Raw genomic sequence first — 9,187 nt, 5'->3', positions numbered from 1 at the left:
AGATCCACCCGTTGTACCAATGAAAACTTTCGCGGAACTGGAGGTTGCATTTGAAGCGGAAGAACTTGACGAAATAGAACAATTGGAACGACTAAAGGTGGCAACGAACTCAAACGATCATATGAAAAGTGGATTTCAGTTCGTTTGTTTGTTCGAATCCATCTTCGAACGAACAAACGAACAACTCGAACGAACATCTTTTCGAACGTTCGAATATGTCTGAATACGAACAGTTCGACTGGACATATTTACATAATAAATATTTACATAAATTTATAAAAAATTAAGAAATGAATATAACGAAAACGAGTGGAAAAGTCAAACATACAATGCTGACATTCGAGTATCACTTACAGTCGGCTTTCAACGCGACTCGATTTAAGAAGCGCCATCTCTTTCACGCCATGTTCTCATATATTTTTTTCTTGCAAATATTTTTTTCTTGCAAATATTTTTTTCTTGCAAATATTTTTTTCTTGCAAAATTGTATAAATTGAATAAGTTTTGCAATAATAATAACGAAAATATTTAATAGAATTTATAATAAATAAAAAAAATTGAAAAAACACACAAATATTTTATATTATATGAATCACCAGAATAGCTTCACTTCGTGTTGTTTACGTTGTTTCTTTTGACAGATATCAATGTTTGACAAATACATATTTTCTCCACGTAACCATCTCTACATGGTCTACAAGGCAAAGTCTACAAGGCAAAGCTACATATCATATAATATAAAATATTTGTGTGTTTTTTTTCAATTTTTTTATTTATTATAAATTCTATTAATTATTTTCGTTATTATTATTGCAAAACTTATTCAATTTATACAATTTTGCAAGAAAAAAATATTTGCAAGAAAAAAATATATGAGAACCTGGCGTGAAAGAGATGGCACTTCTTAAATCGAGTCGCGTTGAAAGCCGGCTGTAAGTGATACTCGAATGTCAGCATTGTATGTTTGACTTTTCCACTCGTTTTCGTTATATTCATTTGTTAATTTTTTATAAATTTATGTAAATTTGTCCAATCGCGATTCATTGGACAATCTCCAAGTTCAAATCAGAAAACAACGAGATATAGTTGAATCTTCTGAACGACGAATGAAAGAAACAAAAGCAATTGTGAAAGAACATGCAGAAAAAGTGATCAAATTAAAGGGCGAATTAACTGATTTGTAGTATGATGCCAATGAAGCTGTTCGTGGTCCATCTTCGAACGAACAAACGACCAAATCGAACTAACATCTTTTCGAACGTTCGAATATGTCTGAATACGAACAGTTCGACTGCTCAAATGCATTCGAACGAACGAACAACTTAAATGTTCGTTCGAATATCCTCTTCCAAAAGTTCCGAACGACAAATCGACCTATCCAACGACGACTCTGAATAAGTTGAGATCAATATCACACTATGTCTTACTATTACTATTACATTTGCTTCTAATAAGTTGTTAATAAATCACGGGGGACGGCAGTCCCCCAAGTGACGCAATACCAACATACATATGAAATCTAGGGGCTTAGTTCAAAATTTTCAACGACTGAATTCTATAATAATATCTAAATTAACTGAATTTTTCTGCAAACGAATGAATTCCTGTGAATTCTATGGCGATTTCATTCAAATATGTGAGATAGTGGTGAATAATTTCTGCTGGCAATCACTGCAATATTTATAATTTGTGTAACAAAATTGTAAAGGTTTTTTATATTTTTCTAATAAATATTAATTTTATTTTCAATTTTGAGCGATTTTCTATCGAAAACAATCGGAAATATTGAAAAAATAATAAATTAAAAAATATTGCGGCTATCATAACCTCACTTTATTAATTTGACACATTTCATTCTATTCACACGAATTCACCGAATTCATCAATAACCACTCGATTCAAAAGTGTGAATTTACGTGAATTTCTGTGAATTTTTTTGCCGTATTAAGCCCCTAGTATGAAATATATGTATATTTGCGTCACTCTATATATACTGTAAAGAAATGAAAATCGATACCGCTGACTTTTGGAAAGGGTTTTTGCATATTTAGTAGTGCTCGGGCACCAAATTAAGAATCCGCAAAAAAAAAAATAAAAAAAATCAAAATTTTACCTAAAATTTAACGCTAGGTGGCGTTTCAAAAAAAAAGGTAAATTTTTTCGAAAAATGGCATATTCAGAAACTGGAGTTCGGGTAGATAGTGTTGAAAAAAAAATTGTTGGGTTCGATCGAAAAGTGTCGAAGAGATATTACAGGAAAACCTGTCAATAATGGAACATGGGAATAGTGGAATTCTTGTCAATAGTGGAAAAAAAATTCCGCCGTTGAGCTCTCCCATACAAAATGACCTGGTAATAGTGGAAAATTGTAAAAAACACTCACCCCCAATAGTGGAAAAAATTCTTTTGATTTACTAGGGTTTTTGGAACGCGAGAGAAATTCTTTCGATTTGCTAGGGATTTTAGAGCTGTTTTTTTGGAAGACAATTTTTTCCGATTGGAATACCCTTTTTGCTAAGATTTCCCATGCGAAAAATTCTTTTGATTTCTAGGATTTTCTTCTAAAATCATCCCCTGAAAATTTTTGCTATCTAGTATTGGAAGTATAAATATATAATGTCGCATTCGTATCTAACTTCACATCAATTATATGTACCATTGTTTTGACATTGACAGCTATTGTATCTTAAAGAGCGTCAAAAAATCTATTAAAAACCATCTGTCACAATGAACACAAGTTTACACACAAATTTTTTTTATTACGGTGAAAATGTCGACATTCGTGGTATCAAAAGATCATTTGCGGGAAGTGTTAATTTACTTTTTCCATTTGAAGAAAAACGCATCTGAAGCACTCACTGAAGCTTATCCTGACTATGCTATAGACTTAAGAATGTGTCAGCGTTGGTTTGCACGCTTCAGAAATGGTGATTTTAATGTCGAAGACAAGGAGCGTGCCGGAAGAGAAAAAAAGTTCCAAGATGAAGAATTGGAGGCATTACTCGATGAAGATCCGTGTCAAACTCAAGAAGAGCTTGCAAAATCATTGGGAGTCACTCAAGCAGCCATTTCACAACGTTTGAAAGCAGCAGGATTCATTCAAAAGCATGGAAATTGGGTACCACATGAACTGAAGCCAAGAGACGTGGAAAGACGATATTTCACCTGCGAACAGCTGCTTCAAAGACAGAAAAGAAAGAGATTTTTGCATCGTATTGTCACTGGTGATGAAAAGTGGATTCACTACGATAACCCGAGTGAAAAATGGCATTGAATTTTTCAATGCGTAGTGTCAAATTGCATTTAAGCAATAAATCGAGACCGCATGGTCCGTGCGCACGTTGAGTGCATACACCACATCGCTATAGCCATGCGGTGTCGATTTATTGCTTAAATGCCGTTTGACACTACGCATTGAAAAATTCAATGCCATTTTTCACTCGGGAACCCAAAGCAAAAAAAAGCATATGTAAAGCGCGGCCAACCAGCACCATCGACATCAAAGCAAGATATCCACGGATTTAAGGTAATGCTGTGTATTTGGTGGGATCAACGAGGTGTGGTGTACTATGAGCTGCTGAAACCGAATGAAACCATTGATGGGCCACGCTACCGATTACAATTGAAGCGTTTGAGCCGAGTATTGCGCGAAAAACGGCCAGAATATGAGCAAAGACACGACAAAGTTATTCTTCAACATGACAATGCTCGGCCACATGTTGCAAATGTCGTGAAGACATACTTGGAAACACTTCGATGGGATGTGCTACCCCACCCGCCGTATAGCCCAGACATTGCTCCTTCTGATTATCACTTGTTTCGATCGATGCAGGACAACCTGGCTGATACACGATTTACTTCTTCTGAAGAAGTCAAAAATTGGGTCGATTCATTCATCGCATCAAAAGATGAACAGTTCTTCCGACACGGAATCCGTATGCTACCAGAAAGATGGGAAAAAGTAGTGGCTAGTGATGGGCAATACTTTGAATAACACATTGTACAACCTTTTTCTCAATAAACGTTCAAATTTTGAAAAAAATGCGACATTATATATTTATACTTCCAATATAATGATAAAAATATATGAATTTCTGCTTTTTTTCAAATTTACTCTCAATAATGGAAAATCATTTCTGAATTGGCATGAAAACCTGTTATTAATGGAACCTGGGAAAAGTGGAATTCTGGTCAATAGTGGAAAAAAAATTCCCCGTGGGATTCCGTTATTGACATGTTTTACTGTAGTTGTTTCTTAAAGCATATCTGATATGTCAAAAGTGTATATAACACAATCATATCGATACATTTAATAAACGGAAGAAAAAGATATAAGTTGGCGAGCGAGCCGTTTGTTAAAATTCACATAAATTCGAATTTTTTTTTACTTCATTTGAGTTAGTTTGATTTCGTTTTCAATGGCAAACTTTTGACAACCGGTTTTCTGCACAAAAATAGCATAATTACGCTTTGATGCAACAGTTATATTTGAAGGGAACCGAAACAAAAATAAGGTTCCCGAACTTTTTCGTTAAATTTTAATTTTTGAATCATTTGGACTATGATATGCCCGCAGACCATTTTAGATAACTTGGCACAGTGGCACACCAGCTGGGAACCAGTAGTTTAACTTAAAATAATTCAATCGATTTAGAAAGTAGTAAAGTGGATTGTTACAAATCACACAAAATGACTAGAAAAAACCATAATATGGCTTATCTCAAAAAACTAGTAATATTAAATCATCAAAAATAAATAAAGTTTGAACTTAATACATTAAATTAAGTGAAAAATAGCACAAATTAAATGAAATTCAAATTATGTCACTACAAATAATAAAAATTCAAGCTTATTTGAATAAAAATGTTTTTTTTTTGGCAAATTGTTTCGTTGATGGCAAATCCTTCGGATTTAATTCTGATTTTTGGCTTAAAGCAATTTTCTTTTTTTGATTTATGTGCATTTCTAAATGCATTTATGCATATATATTGAATCCAAACAAACTTTTCAAAGGTTTGACCATTTCCAAGTCCATTTGAATTCGATACACATGAGCGAGATGTTCTAAATAAAAACGTTCGTTATACTAAGCTAGTTTCTAGGCTGACTGTGAATGAAATTCTTTGGATTTATGCAACATCAATTTCGCATTCCATTTTAATGGATGGGGTGTCATTTTCACCGACACTTTCATTATTTAATTTGATTAATTTTGTTGAATCATCGATGACGGTCGACACCAATATTTGTGCACATTTGAGATCATGGTTGTCATTACCATTGTTTTCGTTATTGTGATTATTATTGTTGGTGTCACTTTTTAAGTCAATATTTTGTTCGATAAAATTATTGCCATTTGTTTCGGTGGAAAACGAAGACATTGACGTATCAAAACTTGTCGTTGTTGTTGTTGCTGTCGTCGGTGTTGTGTTTTGATATTGATTTCGATTAATCAATTTTTTATTGGTTTTCATTGATTTTCGATCGGTGCTATTGGCGAAATTCGCCGAGAGATTATTATTGAATGGAACTGTGCTATGGCAATTGTTTACATTGTTTGTCGTTTGACTTAAGACACGGCACAATTCAAGCAAATTATTATTGGTATTGTTCATTGTATTATTTGGATTGTTACAATTCATGTTCGATGATAGTTCCGATGTGTTGTTAACGAATGGATTGCCCGAATTTGGCTGGCAATTTGCAAGTATTGATGTGTTGCCGCCACTATTGATATTACTAAAACTACTACTGTTCACACTACTAATGCATGGCGAAACACTACAATTATTGGCACTACCGATCAGGCTACCACCAATACTTGTGCTGTTTATATGATTTATTAAATGTTGGTGACCGGATTTTTGTACCTGCATCGGTGTTATGCATAACGTTCCATCTCCATTGGTATGAATTTGCTGTATGTTGGCAACCATTGACTGATACACTGACGATGATACCGGAAGAGTAATCATTCCACTGACGGACACCGGATAACCTAATGTATACAAAACGAATTAAATTAGCATTTTACAAAATTTGAGTCGAACAAGAAACGCTCTCTCTCTCTCTCTCTCTCTCTCTCTCTGTTCATGATTACTGTTTGTCATTTGTCATTTGTATGAAAGTGGAGTAGGACCTACCTTGGCCATCTTCGCCTGTGATAATGATTTGACCGTCTTGTCCAAGTGTGGCCTCTGTCAAATCAACCGTCATATTTTCATGACTTGTATCAATGCTTTGTACTGTTTGTACGGTTCCACCATCGCCTTGACTCAACTGTTTTACACAAAAAATTGAAGTTTTTTTATTATTCTGAATTTCAAAAAAATGGTTATGTGAGTCTTACCGTTGCAATTCCTTGAACCTGTGCTGTAGTTCCATCAGGAAGTGTGATGATTTGATTGCTTGGGTCAACCTGTATGATCGAAACTGTTCCATCGGCATTTTGAATGGAATGTAACAACCCTTGTGTGTACTGTAAATGAACAAATCGAACAAATCAATTAAAATTTATTTCCAAAAATCAAAATCGAAATCAGTAAAAAAACAGATTAAAAAAAATAACTTAGTAAAAATAAAAATGGATGTAAATTTGCATTAAATTTCTTAAAATGGATTAGATGTTTTTGAGGTAAAACCAAAGTAAAAAATGCAACGAAGGGAAAAAATTCAGCAAAATCATAAAGAAATGGGGAGAAAAGGCAGAACAGAAATAAATTAAAAATAACAGTAAACACACAACAACAACAACCAAAAATGAACCAAAATCAAGTTTGAAAAAAATTCGGTTAATTTGGCGACAAAGAATGAAAATACGAACATCTACATCGCTGATTGACATTGAATCGATAATCTGTGCATTGGTAATGGTTTGCGTGGTCGGTTGTGTTTGTATATGAATTTGTTTGGTAATTGTGTTGCTAACATTGTTCGCAGATGATGTCGTAACACCTGAATTGTGCACCTTCAATACTCCAACCTATAAGTTTTTTTTTTTAAATATTCGATATAGATTTTCAAATTTGTTTCGTTAAACTTTATTTGAATAAAGGCAGGATGCAATAACTTGAGATTTGGCGCAAAGAAGAAAACTTTGATGTGCGTGTGTTCCATAAAAACTTACATGTGAGCTAGCGACTGATGAATTTAATGTGGCAAGTTGATTGGCTTTTTCATCTTCTTCCGAAAACGCTGGTAGCAGATCTTCACGTCCATGGAACTTATAACAATTGATGACTATTTTGCGTAATGCATGTGTCCAGCTTATCTGTGTAATTGAATGAAAAATTTAGTCTCTGTGTTTTTTTTAAGTATCAACGACTGGTGTACCTTTTGTTTTTCATCTTCTGTGCGTGCATCCATGCGAACATTGGCCCATGGTAATTCCTTTGGCCACCATGGCGGTCGTGTTGATTCTCTTCCCCATCCAGGTTTACCGCGCCCGGTCGAGTACTTCAGCATCAATGGTATGAATGCTCGCAATTGTGCCTGTGTCATTTTTTCAACGGGCGTCGGTATACCGTCAATAATAAGCGGTGGTAATTCAAACAATGATGGATCTTCTTGAACGGGCGGTGGTGCTTGTTGTGCCAATGCTGATTCCAATTCTTCCATAACGATACTCTTGAGATTACGTACAACATCTTCAAGCGGTTTTGCACCAAACACTTTATAACTGGTGTTTGGTTTACCCGGTGTTGCGACCAATACGACTGCCTGTTGACCAACTCTCGTTGCAAATTCATAAATTGTTTGCTGTAAGACACACACATATATAAAAAAAATACATAAAAAATTCTCAATGAAATTCTTTCATTTCGCTTACCCGTAATTTACGTAGTAATCGATTTTGTTGACGCTTACGAATCGATGGATTTGTTTCGAATGAATGTGGTCGTTTTCGTTTTTTGGCCGATGCAATGGCGGCCGCAGCAGCAACTCCAACTGGACCAGCGGCTGCTAGTTGTGCTGTCACTTCATCGTCATGCATTAAATCACCATCGTATGCACTTTCCGGACTACTTGGCCCCTCATCATCATCGTCATCTGTCATGCCATCGATTTGATCGTCTTCAATCATTTCGATTGTTTCCGTTCCAATATACGTTGCTTGATTCATTTTATTTAAATTTTTTTTTCTTTATTTCAAATATTTCTGAGATTCGTTTTTCTTTTGTGTTTATTTTTATTTTCTTTGTAAATAAATCTTTGGTATTTGTTTAGCTTCGTATAAAATACGAATGGACTTGCAATAATTTTTTTCAGCACAAAGACATCTATTTCCTCACCATCTGTTGCAATAAAAAAGTATTTAAAAAAAATTAGATTATAAAAACTGTTTTTCACGGACGGACTTTTTTCATTCACACACAAAAATAAATTGATTTCTGTACATTTTTTTGAATCAACGTTGAAAATGTTTAAAAAATGTATTTTCTATTGTTTTGGCCATGGTAACTGAACGACAGCGATATCGATCCTTTCAATACGACTGCGACAGCGCAAATGAATCACATTCACACACAATATGGCATATGCGCATTACCGACGCCAAGGCGATGGAAATCAAATTCAAAACATGTCGGTCGTCGTTCAAGTGTCGCACGCACAACAACTTGCATATATTGAAATTGAATAGCATATATGCTGTGCAGTGTCTAATTGGATTGTAACCCTCCTAAATGTTGTACGTCATCGTACAACGTTCACATGGCTTTAGTTCAGTAACCCCTCTTTATTTACACACATACATACACACAGTGCGATTGAGCACGAGCATAGAATAGCACGGATATACATTGTGTCCATATGTACACTTCGCATGCTCGTTACACTCACTCTTCATTCAATCTACGCATTCATCGTTCGCACATAATGGTGTTCATAAATGCGCGCACGCCGTTCAATCATAGTAAAATGCGGAGAAAACATAAAAAAGTACAGTCGTGTGCACACAACAGAATGAAATTCTCGGCACTGTATACATCGTACAGCTGGAAACCACATAAATGAATCAGCTTGTGCTGCTTTTTCGTCGTATCTTCAAATGGAGAGGAAAAAAAAGTACACATTCATCGAGGGTTGGAGAAAGACCATTAGCACACACAAAAAAATTTGCGGAAAAATTTAATGTAAAAGCGGTTACTGAGTAGTGTGTGGTTAAATTTAAAGGCAATGCGGTTAA

General features: G+C 34.8%; 1 protein-coding gene across 3 annotated transcripts in view; it reads right to left on the bottom strand.

The window, feature by feature from the left end:
* The window catches only part of LOC116336863 (DNA-binding protein Ewg), a 21,984-nt gene that overhangs the window by 5,322 nt on the left and 7,475 nt on the right, over positions 1-9,187 (bottom strand). The window contains exons 2-8 of one of the 3 annotated variants that reach the window (XM_031761033.1): positions 7,829-8,294; positions 7,333-7,758; positions 7,127-7,270; positions 6,824-6,982; positions 6,350-6,478; positions 6,144-6,279; positions 5,871-5,998 (exon numbers count right to left, since the gene is read on the bottom strand). In XM_031761033.1, the coding sequence (XP_031616893.1) occupies positions 5,871-5,998; positions 6,144-6,279; positions 6,350-6,478; positions 6,824-6,982; positions 7,127-7,270; positions 7,333-7,758; positions 7,829-8,122 (1,416 nt within the window). In that variant the 5' untranslated portion in view covers positions 8,123-8,294. Of the gene's footprint in view, positions 1-4,863; positions 5,999-6,143; positions 6,280-6,349; positions 6,479-6,823; positions 6,983-7,126; positions 7,271-7,332; positions 7,759-7,828; positions 8,295-9,187 lie in introns of those variants that run through there. The other 2 variants (XM_031761030.1, XM_031761032.1) reach the window with 2 other exon arrangements.

The sequence above is a fragment of the Contarinia nasturtii genome, unplaced genomic scaffold (genome assembly GCF_009176525.2).
Source record: "Contarinia nasturtii isolate CC-2019 unplaced genomic scaffold, AAFC_CNas_1.1 Cnas_scaffold_220, whole genome shotgun sequence".
Lineage (NCBI taxonomy): Eukaryota > Metazoa > Arthropoda > Insecta > Diptera > Cecidomyiidae > Contarinia > Contarinia nasturtii.
This window is presented reverse-complemented; position numbering and strand designations above follow the sequence as displayed.